Source organism: Peromyscus leucopus, chromosome 10, assembly GCF_004664715.2.
Source record: "Peromyscus leucopus breed LL Stock chromosome 10, UCI_PerLeu_2.1, whole genome shotgun sequence".
Lineage (NCBI taxonomy): Eukaryota > Metazoa > Chordata > Mammalia > Rodentia > Cricetidae > Peromyscus > Peromyscus leucopus.
The window spans coordinates 68416362-68441024 of NC_051071.1; the positions used below are offsets into that span (position 1 = coordinate 68416362).

General features: G+C 34.3%; 1 protein-coding gene across 30 annotated transcripts in view; it reads left to right on the forward strand.

Moving 5' to 3' along the window:
• Adgrl3 (adhesion G protein-coupled receptor L3) overlaps positions 1-24663 on the forward strand; it is a 744444-nt gene that overhangs the window by 671336 nt on the left and 48445 nt on the right. For 20 of the 30 annotated variants that reach the window (XM_028854109.2, XM_028894208.2, XM_028894402.2 and 17 more), the window contains 4 exons: positions 4709-4735; positions 7206-7374; positions 11463-11588; positions 17270-17366. In XM_028854109.2, coding sequence (XP_028709942.1) covers positions 4709-4735; positions 7206-7374; positions 11463-11588; positions 17270-17366 — 419 coding nt within the window. Of the gene's footprint in view, positions 1-4708; positions 4736-7205; positions 7375-11462; positions 11589-17269; positions 17367-20043; positions 20278-24663 lie in introns of those variants that run through there. The other 10 variants (XM_028894739.2, XM_028894905.2, XM_028895175.2 and 7 more) reach the window with 2 other exon arrangements.

Below are 24663 nucleotides of genomic sequence, written 5' to 3' on the forward strand. Positions count from 1 at the left end.
TTCACATGCTCAAAAGTTCTGGGCTCTTACATTCAACACACACAGCAGCCCCATGAAGTAAGGTATATAGTCAGGTGTATTTGAAGATAAAGTGCTGTTACCTGTTGGGAATTTCTGTTATTAACCCAGAGTTGTAGTTGATAATGCACTTAGAAGGCATTGAGACTCAGCAGGCTGATTTAGAAGACCTTGCTTTCAGCTTTCACATGTCAACAATATGAGAATAGCATCAAGGAATAAGTGATTTTATTTATTTCTACTAGAAGAACTCCAAATTTCATAATCTATTTTGTTGTCACCTACCAAGTGATTGGCTCATACATTTGACAGGTGAAAATACTAACTGCTACTAAGAAAGAAGTACCCAAAGATCATTTAATTTTTCATTGTTTATTCTCCTTATTGGAATTCACAGGTCCTTACATATATATTATTTTGATCAGGAGAGAATGAGTTATAAACTTTTACATAACATTCAACTACAGAACTATTATGGTCAAATTTTTAAGTCATTGATTTGGCATTTATTGATTCTGATTTATTTAGTTCATCTTATTTGCAAATTGATTCCATTTTCGTGTTTTGCTTCTAATTCTTGAATTTTGTTGCAGTCACAGAGAGCCAAAGGAATAAATTTTTTTATTTTATAATTTTAAATTATTTGTTTTATTGATGCAGTTCATTTTTTTCCTCTTTTTGGTAAGGAATACAGCTTTGACAGTAATAATTCAACAACAATAAAAATCTATACTTAAAATATAATTTTGTTAATACTATTGTTATTGATATTAATATTATACACTCAATACTTTCTAAGAATTTTTAATGTGTTTAATCCTTAGTGATTTAAAGGTATAAATATAAAAGGACCATCATCTTTATTTTACCCAGACTTCTGAATTAACTCTAAATATCTTTCCCTATTAACCTTCCTATAGTAGTACACAAAGTGATAATAGAGTCTGGTAGCACAAATTCAGGTGGGGCTGTCCCATTGACATAAACTACATTTGAAAAAGAAATACAGAGAAGCTAGGGATTCAGACCTAGCTAATCAGCTGATTAAACATTTTCCATGGTACTATGGTATAAATATTAAAATACAAAAGGTTTCCTCCATCATTTTTTAATCACAGTCACTAAAAAAAAAAAAAAAAAAAAAAAACCTGAAGGAAAGGAGAATTTTTATTTCTTTGCTGAAGTTAGTCTTTTTTTGTTAGTCAGGAGAGCAATAATTGTACTTTAAAACTGGAAATGTCAGGACACCAGCCAGGATCGCAACAACCCTTTGGCTTCATGAAGCAAACATGTCATTCAACAATCCCAAAAGCCAACCAGAGGAGTGGTACTGACCACTCCAAGTGTACTGACCTCCAAGTGGATGGGCTTACAGTTTGGCCCGAGTACTTCCTATTCCATTATTTACTGTGACTTATCAGTGATCAGATCTTTGTATGTGAGGACTAAACCCTCAAACATATTTCTCCTAACTCCATATTTCTTCACACTTACACTTACCTGGCATAAAAATTATGTAGTACTGTCTAAAGATATGTAGGAAACTATAATAGAAGGGGATATTTTTAACTCTTTAAATAATTTATTACCTTTATAGCTTTAGTTTCCAAGTAGAATTTCTCTCAAAAGCATATATCCAAAATAATTATCTGCATAGTTGAATAACTTCTAAAGAAAGAAAAAGAATATCTTGGAATTAACTAGATTTACTCATGTCTTTGTCTATACATCGTCTCTCTATACTGATACTGTGACTTATTACATAATTTGGTTAGGTTTTAAGTTAATGTTTGATTAAGGAACCTGACTTGAAAATTCACATTGAACTAAGTGTTTATAAAGTTATAATTTAATAGGTTTTTATATGGTTTGTGGTTCTTTTAAAATATATATGTAATTGTTATCAAGTGACAGAGGCAAGTAAATATTCTCAATATCAACTTTTGGGTAAATTGTACAGAACTATTAAAATAAAATTTTAAATATCATGGAGAATAAAATTAAAGAAAACTTTGCCAAAGAAAAGCTTTTCAAAACAGGGTTGTGTATATATATATTTTACTTCACTTTTAACAAATTAACATAAAATAAAAGATAACCCATAAGTGTCTGTTAATTTCCACCAAGAACATTTTAAAGCTGAGTATCTATAATTCCATAAAAACTTAAAATAATTACAGTCAAATTCATCATACAGCCTATAATGGGACTACTGTTTATCAATGACAGAAAATAAAAATGAAAATTATTCAATGTTATAAGCCTAGTCTATAAATATGTTTTAAAATGCAGGTAAGGAAATCAAACATTTATAGCTTTTCTGTGGTGAGAACAGCTTTGTCACCTGTTAATTTGGATTTGGAGAGAGATAATAATCCTAAATTCTCTAAACTAATGTAAGACCTGCCCCTCCCACAAATGCTGAAACTTGCTGACATAGGCTGTCTAAAGTGAGCCGTAGATTAAAATCATTGCGTGTTTATAATGTTCTGCTGTAGGTGTAACAGATGTTTCTTTTTATCTTATAAGTATTTTGTCTTATAAGAATTTTTATGTTAAATTTAAGCTTAGAATTCTAAAAGATAAAAAATTACATGTTAATTATTACACAAGTTAAGCCACTGCAAAAATATACCAAAATCCGGTGGTTTAAATCATTTTCCCTGGGAGTCTAGGGGCAGGTGGCCTAAATCTCATGCATCAACTCAGCATTACTAAGAAGCTTTTACTTCTGTATCAGAGGCTCTATTGTGTCTTTCTTTAGTCAAAGGGAAGAACAAATAGTAGAGGAAGCCCCAATCCAACCCCTTAATTAGTGAGACCTAGAAATGTCACACTCACTTCTGTCCACATCCCAGTGAACATTGCTCAACACACATCTGCAGGAGCTGAGAGAAACTGGTTTTAGCGGATTCTGCTTGGTGAAGCAGCTGATGTCCCTCACATGCTGAAGAAATTGCTGAATCCCTTTTTGATTACTCTCTTGTGACATTTCATACACAAAATAATACTTGACACATCAGTAGACCTACTGCAAGCTGGCTATTTTAATTATTAAAGTATTTGTAAACCTTGATACGATATTGTAAGGTGTTTTTGCCTGTGACTCTATATGCGTACCACTGTATCTATCTGCTTGATACTTTTCTTGACTACTTACAGTAGAATAGAATTCCAATCCTATATCTATCTCGCAGATAGAATATACTGATGCAACAGGGATGAATATAACTGTAAACATTACCATTTTGTTTTATAACATATAATAAATACATGATTTTCTACCTGAGTACATTATAGCAAGCAAACAATTGCTAAACATTCTTCTGTCTTCACATTTTATGGCACAATTCAAACAACTCTTGCAATTATATTTATTGGCCTAAAATGTTCTTAAACTGTCCAGATTCAGCATTATCCAATAGAACTTTTCTGTGATGGTGGCATTTTCTAGAACGGTATCATCTAGATTCATATGTACCACCTGTGTGAGGTTTTGGATCATTTGCATTATGACTGGTGTGCCTAAGAAATGGAAGTATAAACATTGTTCTGTTTTGATAAATTTAAGCTGCCAGTTGTGATTAGCACTCACCACATGGAGTACATAATTCCATTCACTCCTTGCTCCATCTACTGATTTATTTCAGTCACATCTCTTTCCCCACATCATACTACTTCCTAAATATCTTATCAGACATTTAATTACTCAATATTTATATATTGAGTATTTTCTCCTTTGGATAAGAAGTTTTATATTAACCTTATTTTTTCAGTTTAAAGCTCTAGACATTCTATAATATTAAAAATATTTTATTGTTCAGATAAAAACTCATTTTTACAAGAATAATATAGATAATACTTATATTCTAATTTTGACCACTTTATAGATGCATAAACTAATACAACCACAAGTTAATTAACTTTTGCCTACCATCATATATGTAGTAACTGAGCTGGGATGTATGTAAACCTGAGGCAAGAAGGCTTCACATACCAGACTCTTATTCCATCTCATTTCAATATTTACTGTCTCATCATTCTGGAGAGTGAGTTTTTATCAGTGGTTCTCTTTATTCAAAATTCATCACAGATGGGCCTTTCTGAGAACATTATTTGTGTATTCATAATGCAGGAAAATATATTGCTTCTGGCAAGAAAAAAGAAAAAAGAGCTGTAATGATCAGATTTAACTCAGGTTAATCATAACCTCTATGTTAAAATTACTTAGAGGCATATTGTCCATAATTAAGTCATCTTATGCACTAATATTACAGAATAAGGGATACCTTTAAGTGACATGACATCTATCATTTTAAGCATGCCCCCAAGCCTTTTTTCAGATTGCTCATAAAATTTCTCATTCTCTAGAGAAATGTGATCTCTAAGAAATAAATGTCTCTGTCAAGTCACAAGTAATGTGAGCACATGATGAAAAAATGGAATTGCTGAGTCTCATATGGGATATTGCAGTATTGTAAAATTGATTTTCTTCCCTGGTATTTAAGTTCTCATGGTCATGTTAGGATTTACCTCCTGGATATAAAGGGAAGGTTATGATACCTTTTAGGGAGGTGGGAAATAAAGGCCTTTGGTGAAGAAAGTAGGAGGATATTTTTTTTCACATGAAATTCTTTATCATAAAATGCTAATGTTGGTGTTCTTGTCTTTATGTCTATGCATTCTTTAGCTATGAGGATAACAGACCCTTCATCAAGTAAGAATGACCTGAATGGCTGATAAATTGCATTTATCAGTGTGGTCCCATGAACCAGCTGTCAGATCAGTCCTGAGAGATCTCTAGAGCTTCTGTCATTCACATTGAGGCAGAAGAGCAAACTGTGCAGGAAACACTGGCAGACAACTTACATGCAGAGTCCTGCAGGTGTACTGCCAGAAAGGAACAAGAATTCTATGTCACCTCTGTTAATGGGATATCACTTGAGTTCAGTGCCGCAGTAACAGCACTTTTCTGTGGTACAGACTTGTGTCTCTCTCATGGGGAGCTCCTCAAACTGGGATGTGTTCTTCTTTGCTGCGCATGTCCAAATTTCTGTTGTGCATTCAGGTATCATTCGTCTTAAATTGTTTTCTGACTTAGTAGGGAATCTTTAAAATGATTTCATGGATAAGAAATTACCCAGTTGCAATTAGCATTAATGATTTCCTTTATTAACTATAACAGTGGGGAAAGGCCCTTTAAATTTTACATATGTAAACTTTTCCCTTTGAAATTGGGCACCTGTATCATGATGGATAATCGAATTGCTTATGAATACATTGAAATTTTTGAAACGAATTTACAAGTCTGGACCAGTCTAACAAATGGAAAGATAATGGTAACAATTGGGTATTTGCCTAAATTTCAAATTTTACATGTCCTGCAAGAATCAACTCCGATTGGCCACCTGTGGGCTACCTTGCTGTAGACGTTCAGTTTGTTCTTCTGGTGAAGAGTCCTTTGTTTCCATTCCCCAATCCCATCACACTTTCTTCTTCATGCTTTTGCTTATTTCCTTCTTTGGAAATTAGAGCTCACTACAGTTCTAGACCATTTAACCCTTGGATCCATTGTATGTTTTCTACTGGATAATGGCTGACGTCAGTATTTTGTGCCATCTTTTGGTTTCTAAATCTAAGTAGACACTTTCCCTTTATTTAACGGTGATTCTTTCCATTTTTTCTTTTTCGGATATCTGTAAGGATCAGAAAGCTATTGTTTGTATGTTTCCATATTTTGGAATTCAGTTTTGAAATAAATATTAACATTTAAGATGTTTTCTAATTCATATAAGCAAATGTGCCAAATGCAAGAGCAAACCTCCTTTATTCAATAGCCTGGAAGTTTTATAACGGACCTGACATAGTTAATCGACATTTAAAATTGAAATATAATGCCTGATTGTGTTGAAGACTTATAACAATATTTATAATCAGTTTCAATAAGCCTCTAAGACCATATCTTAAAATATTAAAAAAAAACAAAATGATTGAATTCAGATTATGGTGAATTATGTAGTTTTTCCTCTTCTCTTTGAAAAGAATCAATTCCCCCAAATATTTCCTCCTTGGACCAGAAAAATGAAAAATAATAGGGTACTGAATAGAAATGTTAGCTTGATGTGTTCAAAGAAGGGATTCTGGGACAGTAAGCTATGGGCCTGTGAATGTGTAGGCATCTTGGATGCTTTGAGTCCTATTTTCCCTTCTACTTCCAAAGTTAAGAAGGATTCCATTTTCAGTTACTAGAGCCCCATTTATCAAAAAAGTTCATTTTGTGTTCATAGTAAATGTGTAGCTTGATAACAAATATGTGAACCTCTGTCACCCACTTATGACCATTAAACATGACAGCTTTGGAGGAAACCCAGCAAATGGAGTAAAGGTGATGACAGTTCACCTTTCCTGCTACACTACTCCATTCATACCACTCCATCTGCATTCTCAGCTTCATCCTCTGCCCAGTCTGTAGACGCTTCTGAGAGATGAAGACATCCTAGGCCTATAAAGAGGTTAAAGGCCTGATTTTGAAAAACCTAGTCCAACATAATCAACAAGATAGCACCCAAAAGCTAGAAGGTTGTTACCGGTAGAGTTAGAGGGGAACTTTTTCTTTTGCTGCATTTGCACTACATGTCTGTAGAATTAGATAAATGGGCCTGTTCATCTTTAAATATGTGCTTCAAATACTGGTTCCTTCTAGTCAGAGTTAGTTTTTCCCAACAAGTATAATAATTTTTAATAGGGAGAAAAGGAAATTTGGAAAAATGCGGTACAAACATATTAGATGAAGCATTAAGGACTGAATGCACCCAGCAAATATACAAAGGAGGCTGGTGAAGACTAATGTAACTTTTAAGACTTTTTCTCCTTTCCCATGCACCATAATGACATATCCATACCATTTGCATATGTATTGCAAAGACATGAATAATTTATGGCACAAATCTGCTTTTGCTTAAATGAATTTCTGTGTTCATAACATTTTCATCCATGTATATCACCCAAGCTTGATAACTTCTAGTCTCATTAAAATCTTAAAGCACTTATACATGCCACTTGTCTCTCATTTTCTGTCATTAAAACTTACCATAACTTTTTTTTCAGTGTCAGTATCATTGATAGGACATGGTTATATTAACTCAGGACTAATTACTTGATAAATGAATTTTCTCCTCTCTCCGCAGGTCATGGGTGATAGGTGCAATAGCTCTTCTCTGCCTGTTAGGATTGACCTGGGCCTTTGGACTCATGTATATTAATGAAAGCACAGTCATCATGGCGTATCTCTTCACCATTTTCAATTCTCTACAGGGAATGTTTATATTCATTTTCCACTGTGTCCTACAGAAGAAGGTAAGCTACAGTTTTTCAAGATCAAATGGCCGATATTTCATGATGGTAAAGGATGCACTCCTATTCACATATAGCATTCTTTGTTGTTGTTGTCGTTTTAATGAAAGATATTACTCTACTTTCTCAAAAATCAAATGTAACATATTACTTCATTTATTTTTATACTAGTAATGACAACATATATACAAAGTAAAAATATAATAGTCGGAAAGGGTGTTCAGGTTAACAAAACCATATTTTGTTATTTGTACAATGCTCAAAAAAGTGTTTTCTTACAGACTTGTTTGTATATCCATGGGGAGAAAAATGGAAGTTGTGTTTTAGAGAGTAACTTCTCAATGTAAATCACGGAATAGGCTAATTTTCTGATTTTCTATATTGATAAGGGAATAAAATAATTCATCTAAAAAGCCAGTTTTAGTAATTAACTATCTTGTTTCGTATTTTTTAAACCATAAGATTGAATTTCCATTCTGATACTTTTCAACTCTATTAAAAATGTCTCTATAGGTTTTATTACATGGAGCCTTAGCCAGATTGCCTGGGTTTCAGTCTTAAGACCTCCATTTAAAAAGTTCTCTGATTTTCAGCAAGTTAATTAACCTACTCATATCCAAGTTTTCTCATATGTGACATGGAAGTAATGAAAATAATTATGAAATATTTAAAGAAATGGCTTTCAAAATGAAGTGGCAAATATTTTAATGTCAGAAATTAATACTAAGACTTTAATTTTGTTTTGGTAAACAGGAAAAATGAGAACTAATTATCTCTATCTCTAAGATTTCTTTATTCAAGACTAAAAGCCAAAGTACTGTCCAAAACAGACCTTAAGATTCATGTCAACTTATTAAGGTGGACAAGTGGGCAAGAATAAGACAGAATTTTAATTGTATTTTAATTTTAACTGGTGAATGTCCACAATGTTTTCCTATGGTCACAAATACAGTATAGATTAATAACAATCAGTCAGACTCCTAAATTAGATAACACATATTAGAGTGGATGAGTTTTATGATGATGGAGTCAAATTCACCACAAAGACTGGTACAATTGGATGGATGAAGTCTGTCAAATGATATCCCCAAAATGTCAGTAGCTCAACTCACCATATGTTTATTTTCACTCAGTGACCCAATAAATGAATACTCCATAAAGACACAAGCTTGATAAAGGCTTAACCAGTATCCAGCACATAATGTCATAGTCATCATGGTTGATGACATCATGCAGATAACCTGGGAATGAAAGAGAATCTTGTGAAAACCATCTGGATGTGGCTTGTATCACTTATATTTACTTTCCATAAAACAGGACATAAAGCAGAAAGTACCAGCTAAACTTCTTGGGGCAGTGGGAAAGACAGTTTAACTTTTAGCATGTGTACCCAGAAGTAGAGCACCTGGGTATGGCCACCAGATGGTAATTATCTGCACTTGACGGGTTTGAAGAAGAAGAGGAAGGCAAACAGGAAGGGAAAGGACTGGGTAATTATAAAGGATTGAACTTTATCTCACCCTTTGGAGACGGAGAAGCCCCTGTTGAAGTTCTAGACTTGTGTGGTCTCCATCCTATGGCAAGCTAGACCAAGCAGCTAGCAGGGAGGCCTTCCTCTACTGCCACCCCAGGATCTCATCTAATCTTAATAACCTCCCAGAGACTCTGTCTCTGATACCATTAACATGTTAATTTGGGGATTAAGTTTCCAACAGATGAACTTTGCAGGGGACAAATCACACTAATGTATTGACTATAAGGGCACTTAAAGTATATATTTACTAAGCCATGATTGAGAACATATCTTTATGTTTATAATAAATAATAATCATTTTTCTTTGTATTAAGAGAAAATAGGTGACATTTTATTGTCAAGAACATGCCTCAGCATCAGCAAATATAAAATTTTTCTTGCAGAAATAGTCAAATATTTGGCTTTGTCATTGCAGAATTATCTTTAAAAGCTTTCTGATTAAATTTCACTAATACATCTTTGCTCTTAACAATTGCTTATATATTGTGGCTAAATATATGCTATTCACTTTGGAGATTTTATATTTTATAAGGTTACTTGTTGATTGATTGAACTCGTAAATAGAAATTAAACCTTTTAAGTAGAAATTTATTTTCCAATATGGATTGTATGGTCTATCAATAATACTTCCACTGGCTACAATGGCCACTGTTGCCTTTTTTTATGAATTCAGTTATTCATTACTTATTTATTTATTTATTTATTCTTACTTGAGAGTATGGAAAAATATTCTATAAGTAAAGCCTATTTTTTTTTCTGTCCTCGATATTCTAGACATCACACTGAAATCAGCTAGCATTATCCGATGTCATATCATGTGAAGTAGATTAGATACTCTATGGATATGGCTCAAGTTAATCTTTTTCATTAAGACATATGCCGAACATTTTAAATTATATGAATGCAAAAGAGAATTAGCACATTGAATCCTGTAGCAATGCAGCTGGCATGGAGATTGACATTACCATATATCTAGATTTGCTGGTCCTTTATAAAATCAGTACAGAATATTCAATCTTTGTTGTAAAATGCAAATAGTTCACAATGAACTTATTTGGCTTTTCTAGTAGTATTTCTTTGGTAACTGGAAGAAAAATGCACCTCCAAATTTCTCTCTTCTCTTTTTTCTTCTACCACAATATGTGTTCCAGTCAAAAATCACAGTGGATTAAGGAAACACAATCATTGGCTGAGTGCACCAGACAAAGAAAGTGAGATTAAAAGACATTAAAGTTACTAAAGATGCTTCCAAATTTTAATACAAATTTTCAAACTATTCAATCACATGTATCTTTGATTAAGGATTATTTTAAGGCTTCCTAAATTGTAGTCAAATTATTGCCACATTATTTTAAGAATATTCAATACCAAGCAGATATTCTATTGATTATTTAATAACTATCCTAATAATATGCTCTTCACTTGTCAATACTGTTAGAACAGGATGCCACCTTCTCTCTTGTCCCTTATCTTTTCTCAACTTTATCTTGTAAATACGATAATTCTAAACTTTCTTTTCAGTTCTATCTCATAGTTATCTTTGATAAGTCTTATTTGGTTCCCACCACCCATGCCCACCAGGGCATTCTTCATTGATGTTTAATTCTACTCTGTTTCTCTGTCCCTGTTCTTTATGTGTGAGTAGGGATGCTAGGTTCATACTAAGTAAGTGTTCTACTTCTAAGCTATGTCCTTACCTTCTACTATTGGTACTAAGTAATTTATTTCCTTACTGTGATGAAATAACTAGCAAAAGCAACTTAAGGGAGAAGCATTTATTTGGGCTCACATTTTGAGATGGTACAGGATTTCACTGAAGTGAGGGCATGATGTATGTTTGGGGAGTGTAAGACACCTGCCATGCCAGGTCCTCAGTCAGGAAGCGGAGATATTCCTCTTTATTTCCTCAATACTTTAACGGATTAAGAATTTATTCCTCAGGGCTGTTTTTTTTTTTAAAGTAACTATATTTATGTGTAGTTATTGAGAACAATTTTAGGGAAGTATATTAAAATATTTCAAAATTTTACTCTAAGTCTTCAGATTTCAACCTTAGAAGAAAAATGAACAAGAGATATAGATTTAAATGACATGCTTAGCCTAGTACAGTTCCCTTTCCTGTCTTTAAATATTAAATCATTTTCTTCTCTTTGTTCTCTTGGCTTCTCTACCTCACTCTTTGCAACTTTCTCAATGATTTTTATCTAAAGAACATCAGTTAAAATACTGTTGAACCAATAGGTCATGTTCTAAAGTTAATAAAGCTAAAAACAGTGTCTTGAAAGTTTCAAATATTTGGTCTTTGAATTATGGGGTAATACCACTGGGTGTTACTGATACAGTATGTATATTTACAAAGGTTACAGTAGCATGAAATTTAAGCTTGACAACATGATTTTTACTATTTTGTACTGGAAATAGATAATCCACAATTTTAGTTTCTGTGGAGTTAGGAAGTAATTATCTTCTTGAAAATAAAAGCCCATATACACGTTATACCTTATTTCTTAGCTGAAATGGATGACACTCTAATAGAAGTTAACATCTCATTGGCTAGGTACGGAAAGAGTATGGGAAATGCTTGCGCACGCATTGCTGTAGTGGCAAAAGCACGGAGAGTTCGATTGGCTCAGGGAAAACATCTGGTTCTCGAACTCCAGGACGGTACTCCACAGGCTCCCAGGTAAATACAACTGGCTCCTTGAACTGAAATGATCTTTCCATTTGTCGGTTTCTGGTCAACCCATCCCATGTGTTTGCCACATCAAGAGTTTGGTTTTGGTGTGATTGTAAGGAAACAGGAGGAACAAAAATTATTTAAAATTTACGGAAAATACAAAATATGGGCTGGGCTTATAAGACCCCTTTTCCGAATTGAGAGCCATCCCCAGATATGACTGATGGGGAAGAGAAAGTTGGTGTTCTTCAAAGATGGGCACTCTCATATGCTGCCATGATACATTAAATAGTTCAACACACATTTGAGTGATGGGCAATGCTAATTAGACTCAGGGGATCATAAGGAAAACAGACAAACAACAACAAAAAGAGGACATGAAGTTGGGAAGGGAGCATTGTGGGAGGTCTACGAGAAGTTGGAATAGAGAACAGATCTAATCAAAATACATTGTGTGCATGCATGGAATTCTCAAAGGAAAAATTAAATTAAAAAAATGTGTGGATTGTGAAATGTACAGTCTAAATTCACATAGTTACTATTGACATAAGAATGGCTACAGCAAACAAAGAAAGAAATTTGCCACTAGAGCTAAAATTTACACAAAGTTATATTTTATACTTATGGTCCACAAATGTCTTAGACATTTGAATGTACATAATAATTCTCAGTTACATAACTGTAAAAAGTTACATACTGTAAATGATATGTGGGAATGGAAAGATGGTTTACCTGTTAAGAGCACTAACTGCTTTTCCAGAACACCCCAGGTTTGATTCCTAACACCTACATGTGGTTCACAGTCCCAAGGGATCTAAAACCCTATTCTGGCCCCTGCAGTTACTGTACACATGTGGTATACATGTGTATATGCAACCAAAACACCCATATAAATAAAGCAAAAATGTAAAAAAAATTGCAAAAAGAAAATGACATGTTGAGGAAAAGAATTGTACTTCACACAATGTTATATGTTTGAAGACCAAATGATCCAGTGCATGTAAGAACAATACCAAACCATCTTTGGTATCCATGTTCTATGGCATTCCCTCAAGTCCAGTAGGAAACACGGCTAAATTGTCCCTGGCTAAGGACATTTTATAAGCTCTTAGATAAAGTGTTTGCCATTTTCCAAGACCACAGTGTAGGACAGTGTGGGTCATGAGTGAATTTGTATTAGGACTGGCAGGCTAATCTTTGTGGTTTAATAGCAAATATGATAATGTCTAGATTGTTCTGAGGAAGGCTTAAATTAAGTAGATAAGTACAGTTTAAATAAAGAGTTCACTTTTCTTCTTTTATTTTTTGTAATTGTATATGTCAAACCAAGACTGTTGCACATGATGGGCAAATAGTGTACCTCCAACCTACAATTCCAGTAAATGTCTTTATCATTGGATTTATTTATAAAGCTTAATAAATTAAGTTTATACAAACAGTTCCTTTTATATCTTAACAAAATCAATTCCTTTTGCCTGTAATAATTTATTTCAAAGGAAACACATCTGGTTTTTTGTTTGTTTTATTTTTTGTTGTTTTTGGTTTGGGTTTTGGTTTTTCGAAACAGGGTTTCTCTGTATAGCTTTGGAGCCTGACCTGGAACTCACTCTATAGACCAGGCTGGCCTCGAGCTCATAGAGATCCACGTGCCTCTGCTTCTTGAGTTCTGGGATCAAAGGCATGTGTCTCCACCACCCACTCACATCTGGTTTTAACCATATCAACTGACTATAGATTTAAAGACCTAGCTAGTATGGAACTCATAAATCAAAGTTGATCATAAACACTATCTTCAAACTTAATGAACTTTTATTTTGCAAATTAAACCATAGGCCTAATATTAGTCTAATATAATCTGCACTAAATTTTGACAAGTACCCTCTAACTTTCACAGTGTATCTAACTATCTTAAATATCTTAATAGCCACAAGTCATAAAACTTAGTCCAAACATATTGTGTAATCATTTACACTTCAAATGTAATCTGTTATTTTCATAACTTTCTGAGGTTTCAGTGTAACAAATTAGGGCTTGAAAGATGTATTCACTCAGGTGGACAGAGATTCATGAGTTTAGAGTTTTCAGTCTGTACATCAGACACATGAATATGAACTTAAGAATCAGGGCAAATCAGGATGATGCTTCAGGCAACATCCTCCTCTTGTGAACAGTGACTTTATTCCTACAGAATAACTTCTGCCCCTCCCTGTTTTTGTATTAACAGTTTCAACAGTTTTTGAATTAAAATGACTGAGAGTCTGCATATTGGCCGGCCTGATTGGACTCAGCCTGCATTCCACATGACTAGCTCATTACGTATCACCCTATGGTCACTTTTATTGACAAATATCACTATGAAAGTATAATGTTGAAGAATTTCAGTTGAGTTACAACAGACTGATGTGATACTTGACAATGTCTTTGGAGAATGAAATAAGCAATGTAGTTCAATAACCTTAAATAAAGTGAACAAACACTACGGTTTGAACCCTAGTCTTACCATTTACTAGTCATGACTTAAAAAATGAGTTTTTCTTATTGTTCTTTTCCTTTTATCATATAGACTCTCATTATGTGGTCCACAAATTGAGAACCCATTTCCTCAGCTGTACAAGAGCTAGGATTACAGGATTTAACTTTTCTTTTGGTCAGAACCAAGTTTTAATCTGATTTACACAGTTTTCCCATGTATAAAATGGTAGCAATAGTAGTAGTTTCTTAGGCTGTCATGATTAAGCTAATGCACGCAAAACACTTTGAATAATAAGAGATGTTAAATAAGTTGGTAGGTGCTGTGACTTATTCTTGTCCCTTTCACAGGGTAGAACGTCACATATATTATAACTTGTATGTTTTCTTCACCTTTCCAGTTTATAATGTAGTTTATATTAGTTTTATACATCATATAATGCTTATTGTTGTTAGTTGTGACAATATGATCCTACCTAAGTGATAGGTGCTTACATTCTGTCTGAGTAAAACAAATGTCTAGTGGATGGAGAGATGGCTCAGGGGTTACGAGTGCTCACTGCTCCTCTGGGTTTGATTCCCAGCACCCACATGGCATCTACAGCCATCTGTAACTCCAGCTCCTAGGTATCTGATTTCCTTTACTGGCCTCCACAGACACTGCATACGTATGGTGCACAGACATTCATACAAGCAAAACTCCCATAAAATGAATACTAATCTCAAAAATCCTTTTGAAAGCAAGTAAATATGTTTCAATATTAATTGTGACTTTTTGTAAGAAAATGTTAATTTTTCACCATTATAAAAGAAAAAAAATGTGCCATAGGAATACAAATATTACATCAGAGAGCCACTAAAATAGTAATTACCATGTATTTTATTTTTGAATTTAGAATAGAGTGCATCCTGTATAATGCAATAAATCTTTGAAACTCTCAGGATAAAATGGTTGAAAGATAACTTCCCTTATATTCTAGAACTTTAATTCTCATGTTGACAGATAAGAATTTATTTACAGACCAAAACTAAAATCAGGTTTCAAAGCTGCTGGAGAAGTAAAGAAGTAAAATGGCAATGTGAAGTCCCTAGGTGAACTCACAGATGCAGTCATAGAGAAAGATTTTTTTTTTTTTGAGGTTGATACTTATGTCAACATCTAAACAGTATTCTCTATCAGAGAAGGGATTTCAGAATAGCACAATTCAGGGTGAGAGAAGACCTAGTATGAGACACTTGAGGCCAAGGAAATTATCAAGTTCAGGAATATGAAGAACTTCATTAGATAGTTAACAAAGTTCCTCGGAGAGGTTGGGAGAACCAGACATGCTGAGGCAATATTGGAGATGAAGCCATAGGAAAGCACAAGAGATCCCAAAGTATTGGTGACTGTGCAAATTCAGATTTTATTTTTATTATTTTGAAAACATGATGAAATGGCTTAGAAAAAGAAGAGATAAAATATTATCCACATGTACCAAATATTCTATAGTAACTGTAGTTTTGGAGGGCATGACTGGCAAAACAAAGAGTCAGAGTCCTCCTCACCTCCAGGTACCATTTACTTACTTCCTGGTGGTAATAACTTATCGAAGATTAATAATATGGGAATCAGGCCAACATCAATTTATAGGGCTATACACGGAGAGATTTTATAGTGTTGAATGAGAGAATGCTCTACTCACTTTGATCAACCTGTGATAGTTTTGCTATTTATCTTGCATCATTTATTTTATTGTATTTGGATGTATTCACCTTTCAATACATAACATTTTAAAAATAAAGGAATGCATGTAATGAATATGAAAATATGTAAACATGAATGAACACCTGTGGAGCCAGCATTCAGATTGGGAAACAAAGTGCCCCCGGTTGGTGTTCCCCACCATGTGACATCTCCCTCAACCATCTGTATACCTCTCCCCAAATTCTGAATTTTCTTATTTCATAGACTGACTCTCTCGTTCTCTTCTCCTTCATTTTGTCCTTTATTCTCTCTTTCTGTAAAGTGGCATCTTACTGTATGAATATGGTGTAATTATTTCCTTCGTCTCTATAGTCTAGGACATGTCCTGTTGTTGTTGACGATGTTGAGTTTTGCTGTATATGCATGTGCCCATGTGTCTGCACCCCAGTCTGGGAGAAGTGTGTGCTGTATATCAATACGGCTGACTAATTTTCAATGTATATTAAGATTTATACAATTGCCAGATACTCTAAGACTAACTACTACTATTCAAATATAGTGGGAACGCAACCAGCTTGTGAGTTTGGGTTCACTTTTAGTAGCTACAAAGTTTATTATTAAGCCTCTCATCTCTGTAACAGTCTCTGGAAGTATGTCGTTCCCTCCTCAGAAGAGCAATATTTTTTAATCCCCAATTTGGTTGTTGTTTTTTTTTTTTTGGTTTTTCAAGACAGGGTTTCTCTGTGTAGCTTTGCGCCTTTCCTGGAGCTCACTTGGTAGCCCAGGCTGGCCTCGAACTCACCGAGATCCGCCTGGCTCTGCCTTCCAAGTGCTGGGATTAAAGGCATGGGCCACCACCGCCTGGCTTAATCCCCAATTTAATAGGATGGCAAAACACAATAAAATAAAAAACTTCTCCCCCAGACTAAAACTTTCTTTGTGAGTGATCTGCCTCTTGGATATTTGAATTTAGAAATAGAAATCACAATGGAAGACTTTTCAGGTATCTATAGAGCTTCCTACCCTGAGGTGATAATACAGCTGAGATATCTACTTTTAACACCTCAAAAGAAAAGTCAGGAGGTAGGTAATCCCTGAGATGTCATTGGTCTCCTTGAAAAACTTCTGGAAAATGTACCTTCAAGAGCATTTCAATAGTAATCTGTGTTCTTTTGTTAGTAGACTCTTATGAGAGTCTGAATTTTTAATTTGCTTTACTTTTGAAACTTACGTTTTCTGGAATATACATCTCTGTGTTTAACTTGGTTATGCTGGTATACTACTTTGCCTCTTTCATTGTCCACAGTTTTAATTGTTATGGCATGGGCATCGAAGAAAACGCCTAATGACAAGAAAATAGCATCACTAATTTTATTTCTGATGTTTTCATGCCACTGCTTTGGAAGTGTATAGAAATGTTTCTTTGCTAGATGCTAGGAACAGAGACCCACATAGCTTTGAAACAAACTTGAAAGTGTGTGTGAAAAGTCATTTTCTCATGAGTCTGTCTCCTTCTTCCTTCTCAATTCAGAGTCGAATTCGGAGAATGTGGAATGACACTGTCCGGAAGCAGTCAGAGTCATCCTTCATTACTGGAGACATAAACAGCTCTGCATCACTCAACAGAGGTAGTTAGGAATGATGTTTCATAGTTATTGCTTTTCTGAAGAATGTAGGAAGTTCTTAAATGCATTGCTACATATATACATGTTCTGACCCCTGTTTTATGCACTAGAAATATCATAAGGGTTTGAACCTGGTGAGTGAAGTATTGTATTTCATTATTAATAGACTATTTTTTAGTGCCGAATTTTCAGGAAATCTTTTCTGAGAGAAATTTTAAAAAATGAGAAACTTATTTTCCTAATCATCTGCCACTGTTATAAACTGGTGAGACGTTAGGCCTCATTGGAAAGAGTGAAAATGGGCAATTATATGACTATATAGTCTCCTAAAGCATTGTAGAGTTCCTATTGTCCCAGGTATAAGTCAAATTCATCATCCTTTTGGAAGTAAAAATAGACTGTCCAATACATAGTTGAGACAAGATAAGGGAAAATTAACTCTAGTCTTGTGTCAAACATACATCCAGACTATCTTGGACATTTAAAGACCTAGCGTGAAAGTAATGTTCATAATGTTTTATGAATGGGGAGGGGGTGTTCATGTAACATTTGTGGATGAAATGCTCTAAGATCACCATTTAGACTTTAAAATTAAGTTAACAAAATCTGCCATTTTGTTTGTGAGAATCAATTAATCTATATGTATCTCTCTGTGTTTCTCTATCTCTCTTGAGTTTATATGTGCATGTGAATGTACATGTCAGTATGTGTGTGGTGTGAGACAGAGGGAGGGAGAGGAAGACGGGGGGAGAGAGAGAAGAAAAGAGAGATCAGAAATAACTTGGCTGTCATAGAAATGAGTGAATACAATTTGAAGTGAGAATTGGAAAGCACTTACAGTTTTATCTGGGAAGCTGTCATTTTTATGAACTAAATTATTCTTTTTACTAACATTTTTGTTCTTGCCTTAACGTCAAACAAATTGATCGGTCTGTTTTAAGCCTCTTTTGTAATGCTACTTAGAAACAGATTATACAGCTATTTCGCTTTATCATTAGGAACTCTGATGTTGGAGCTCCAGATAGCCTCACATAAAAGGTCTCATATTCATAGAGTTACATATAAAGCGCTAGGATAAAGGGTATGCAAGCTGAGTTTGATGCCAACATGCATGGTTTACTCTAACCTTGCTGAGTGACAGGATTTGGATTTATTTGAGTCATTGAGATAGTAACTGTAATTAGTGATGACTTGAAATTATCTGTATTACTTTATAAGTAAAAATAGTGAGTGGGAATATTCATCCAAATACAAGAAAGGGTATTGAAGTGAAAAAGCCACATTCTTATTTCCTTCATAACCCAATTTTTATTCACTAGATTATGCTCATTTAGAAAGTTCCTCTCATGTTTTCTTCATGAAAATTGACAGAAACATCAGTATTTTCTCACTTTCTTCCATAAATCATCACGCACGCCTCAGTGGCCTTGAAATTACTTTGCTGCCTGTGTGACCGATATTCTTTGATGTTAAATAATAGCATCTGTAGAGGTTTTGCTCTTTGATCCTACAATCCAAACTAGCGTTATCAATAAGATACTGACAAGGTATCTAGGTTCCAGAGATCCCAGCAGCCACCGAAGAGTTTTTGTTTACAAAGATTGAGAAAATAGGATTTGAATGATACACTAGTCTTTTGGCCTATTGTGAGGATGAATACACTGTGTGAACTAATTTTTTTTTTCCTAGTGTTGTGATCAGATTTAATGTAAAGAAACTATGCTATGCAAGTTCAGTAATAAATGCTTTCATGGGCTATTTTTGTGGCATTAAAGCCAAGCACATTACATAATATCTTTTTTTTTTTTAATTTCTTTTCCACTAGTCCCCTCAAATTTCATCAATTTTGACAACAGTGATCTGAGCATGACTGGGCCAATTTGAAATAAATTTAAAGGAAATGAACATATTTTGTACTGGCTGATTTTATATGTTAGTGTGTTCATTACGAAAATTTCAATACAAAAGCTGTTAATTTTGGAGTCTAAAATTCTTATAACAAGAATAAGTTATTTTGGTAATGACCTAGGGGAAAGGGTGAATATGAGTGGTTTTTTTTTTGTTTGTTTTTTTTTTTTTTTTTTTTTGACATGTGTTCAGGTTGGGATCTTTTCAAGATATATATTCATCATTTTACTTGCAATATTAGTGGTGCTGAAAGTCACAGGGCTTTTCGTCATTATAAACTGGAGTGACACAAATATCCCAACTGAGGAACGTTTTAGTTTATTCTCATTGGCTGTTTTCTTTGAAATTTTCATACATGCAGACCATGTATCCCAATCGGATCCCTCATTCCCTTCCCATCTCGCTCCAGGACCACCTGTCACATCTTTCTCTAAGTTCATGTCTTCAGATTATTTATTTATTTTTATTATTTTAAGTTACAGAGTTCAGTTAATGCCGACCATATGCTCATGGGTATGAGATTACCCTTAGGGGTACAGAATAATCTTCAAGTGACCATACTCTTGAGGAGAAGTCGCTCTTCCTCACCCCCATAACCATCAACTGCCAACTAGCATCTAACTAGGAAGAGAGCCTCAGAAGACCCTCCCCAATTAATCCCATTATTTTTTAAAATCTCACATGATTAGAATAATTTGAAATTTTATTTCTTCATAATATTTCTCTAAAGATAGTCTTTAACCTCCTTCTTTAATCTTGTCTTATTCCCCAGGATCTTATCTTCCCTGCATTCAGGCGTGTGTAACATATTTAGGTATGTGACATCCAAGATTCCTATTTCCAAATAGACACGTCAGTCACATCAACAATATAATGAACCACATCTGTGTACTCTACAGATTATATCCTCTATCATTAAAATAAACATCTTAGATACTACATCTTTGCATCTTCATATATTCTAACCTCCCATTCATTCTTAGGTTCAGCTATAAAATGTAGAAATTCTAATTCCATATCTTAATTAGATATGCACATCTTTTTTTTTTTACTTTAAGAGTACTGACCCTTGGAAACTATAAGCTATGGTTTAAGAATTTTTTTAAATTTTAATATAGGTTTTCTTTCAAATCATATTACTGCTTATTATATGAGAGGAGTATCATTTTATTATTTGTATGTCTTAACCTATGTTCTTTCAAACAATCACACCATCTCATGATGAAGAGTCTCTCATACAGGACAGAGACACTTTTACTATTTTTTGTTGGTGTTTGGGTTTTGTTAATTTGTCTGTTTTTCCATCTGAGATATTCTTTTCTTAATCACCCTGTTACATTGTATATATTGACTATATTGGATATCTTTTTAGATTTCCCAGTAATAACAAACTTGATTACTATTTGGACTTTATTCCTAGTTGTTATATAAAACCCTGAAAATTTATTGCTAATTTTCCACGTAAAGTCTTATATAGTCTCTTTGCAAGTCTGTTGTTTGTCCACCAGTCTTTTTTGAATGTTCATTCAGGTTTGTACTTCGACTCTCAGAACTCAGGAAATTTTTTTTTCCATAAATATTCCCTAAACATTTCAAAAAGTTTTTTTTTTTTCTTTCCCATGTGCTTGGCATAGTGTTGCACACCCGGGCAAATCTGCCCTTCATTCAGCCAGAAGCACTAGCAAAGTAACATTTCTAATGGCGCTATCCCAACTGGAAGAGGGACCTTGGAAACAAGCGGTATAGTGAATGTAGAGTTTCAGCTGAGAGTGACACCCAGAGAAGCCAACTTTTCCACAAGCTTGATTGTCAGCTAGCGGGTTTGTTCACTGGGTTACTAAAATATTTACTGTTTTGTTGGAAGGCTGTGGCTGTGCTCTACCCCAGCTCCTCCCAAGACTACATACAAATAAATCAAAATGGTGTATTTCTTTTTTTATGAGTTTATGACTATGAAAACACCAGCTATTCTGTTACAGCTGCTGTTTTTATAAGTGTATCACAATTTTCTTTATGCAGAGATGTGGTGATTAGAAGTGGTAGTGTAGTTATTTTTTTCACTCATAACTCCTGCTCACTATCTGTGCTTAGGAAATCTCATCTTGAATCATTGTAAGATAATATGATCAACAGTAACTGACACTTGAGTTTAATCCAAAATTTTGGATTAAATAGAAACTGAGATTCTGAAATTAGATTTTATTATGTTTTTGTTATAACAAGTATTAAAATTACATTTAGTTTACCTTCTATTTAATTAATTGAGTTCAGACATTTTTGTTTACAAAACCAAGGTTTTCAATCTAGCTCCTCCAAAGTGGTGGGTGTCTCAAACCTAACTGTCCCACCTCACAGTAATTTCAAAACTGGAGTTCTTTTGAATTAGAAAAAAAAATTTCCTTATGGAGAAATGACTTGGTTAGTATCCTAAGCATTATTTCTCCCTTACTTTCCTACTTCTGTTGTGTTAACCTACCACACAAGTGAATATGATCTAAACGATATATATGGAAATTTAAGCAGAAAGGCTATGGTTATTTAAGCCATGTTGAATTGTTTCATGTTCAGATAATGTTCTTTACATGTGTAGCACATATTTACTGATACAGGTAGATTCTTATTTCAGGGTTCAGAGTTGTATCAGTCTGCAAAAATATTCTTAATACATGTATGTAGTCAGTAAAATTATGATGGCCTCTGAGAGCCCGTTTATGTTCATAGATTTGTAAGAACACAGCTACCAGCCTTTTAAAAGCTGGCCTGACCTGCTAGCAGCATTGCTGGTGAAATGGGGAAAGATTGCCACTGGAGAGACATTTGCAAGTCCTGACTGGATTCTGTTGCCTCACACAGTAGTTCTAAGAATTACGCAGTTCAATTCAGTGACTTCTGGCAAAGGGATTCGTCTCTCAGAGTCCATGGAATAAGAATCTAAATGGAATGAAAACTGATTCTTGCCAGTATCTCAAGGAACCAGACATAAAAATTCACTGTTCACTGCTCAGGGTTTCCTTTCCCTTTTGTTATCCAGAAAAAGGTGGGATGAATGAGTTGGTTCCCCAAATGCCAAGTAGAACAAATAGTAAAAATTTACCTAAAATGATCCCAGCTTGAGGATAGAAAAAAAACATAAATAAATAATAAAATAACCAAACAAACAAATAATAATTATGATGAATTAGCTATTCTAAATTAGAAAAATGCAAATTACATCTGTCTATTCCTGTTTTCCATTTTGCTTTGGAGCTCTGTTTTAGTATCAACCAAATAAAGATAATGTATTTTTTCCTTTCTTATATCATGATATAGGCAAACACTGTCTCCTGTTTATTTCCAAACCCTACCCTACCCTCCAAAAGCTTAGGGAACACTAGTTCAATTCAGACAGCCTTGCTAAATAACCTTTATGTAGCAGAGTAGGGATGTGACTAGACATGTTTTTTAACTCATGTCTTCTCAGAGACCCTACTGTCTTTCTCAGGAGGTTGGCCACTGAAGCAGAAGCAACTTCACAATAAATCACCTGCTACCTTATTAATATTCAGGCTTCTAAACATATTTTGTTTTTATGCTTTTAAAGTAAATGCAAATGAACAAATATAAGGGGTGTTTGACTGTGATAAATGATTTATATAAATTAAAGCTACTAGAGTAAAGCCGCACATGCACTCAGTGCACTTTATTAATATCAGTAAATATAATTTGATTTATATGCATAAAATAAGTGATATTGCCCCAAAGCCTTGCTGTTCTGTAGGATTATAAAATCACTCACTGTAAATATTAACCAGTTCCTAATATAATCTGACATCTCCTTTTGAAGTTTGCAAAACGATTTAATAATCTGCTGATAGCAGTAGCATAACTTCATAAATCAGAACAGAATGCCTAACATACTTTTTGTTTATGTGGAGCAAATGAGTATTCTGGGGCATAACTCAGCTTTTCTACTATTATATTTATTCTAGTAGCTTTGTCATTTCTATTACTACTATAGGGATGAGGACTTTCTATGTCAATTTCTTCCTTTGTATATGTCTTTAATAAAAACCTAAAAAGGGACAATGAGATAAAGAACTCTGTATCAGAAGACACTTTTCTGTTAGAAAATTAGCGACGTGCAGCATAACTACAAATTTTAAAGGTGAGAAACGGAGTCAAATAGAGGAGTCATAGTATTACCACGATCCCTAGCTTATGGAGGCCAAACGTGATCAGAATGAATGCCCCTCCACTGACAAAAGGAAAAACATTATCTATCAGTTTCTGTCAGTTAGGGGTAAAGCTATTTGTTTTAACTTCTTGGCAGAGAAGAGAAAGTGTTTCTGATACTCAGCACTCCTTCTGCTCCTCTTCACCTCTGCCCTGTTATATATTTTCAAAAAGAATTGCTTTTGTTAATTTGCCTACCCCCTCACCTTCCCCATGTCCTGGGCCTTTCTTGTATCATCCCACCCTGAGTTCCTGTCGTATTTGGCGCTCACCTTCACCACCTCTTTCCTTCCCTAGTTGTTTCTTCTTTAGTTTGGTTGCCTTTACCTTCAGTGACACATCTACACACCTACATTCAAAGCCAGAATCCGTATACAAGCAAGAACATTTGATGTTCTTCAGACATAGGTTTTTGTGTATTGTATTGCTTTTTTTTTTTTTTTTTTAACAGAGCTGAGGACCGAACCCAGGGCCTCGCACTTACTAGGCAAGCGCTCTACCACTGAGCTAAATCCCCAACCCCTGCTTTTGGTTTTATAGATTAATTTTTATTCAGAGTGGGCCTTTTGAAGGTGATTTTATATGTTACATATTTTTTTAAAAAAATTAAAATAGTGAATTTTACTAAAAGCTTTATATTCTTGATTTCAGTAAACTCTTTTATGTTACTAAGAAGTCATAGTTTCATTGGTTCAGAAGTTTATTTGGCAAAAATGACCAAAAACATGAAATTTAAATTTAAATCTTTTTTTTTTTTTTTTTTTTTTTTTGGTTTTTCGAGACAGGGTTTCTCTGTGTAGCTTTGCGCCTTTCCTGGAACTCACTTTGGCCTCAAACTCACAGGGATCCGCCTGCCTCTGCCTTCCGAGTGCTGGGATTAACCATTTCCAGAAAATGAATCAGTTCTGCTTGAAATCTGGAATTGTATATTTTTCAATAAGTTATGTTTATTAAAAAGGAACTCAGGCTTACTGCTATTTTCTGTGGTTAAGAAAAGTCAGCCTGTTAATTCCCAGCTGCAGTATGCTTTTTATAAGTGCTCGGCCGGCCCTAATTTCCAGCTAAGTAGAACACGTAAATACATGCTTTGACCACAAAACGTGAAGTTTAGAAGTGAATGACTAGCTGACATGGAAGGACACACTTGTTACTTCATCAATGAGGTGTCCCAATCAAGAGA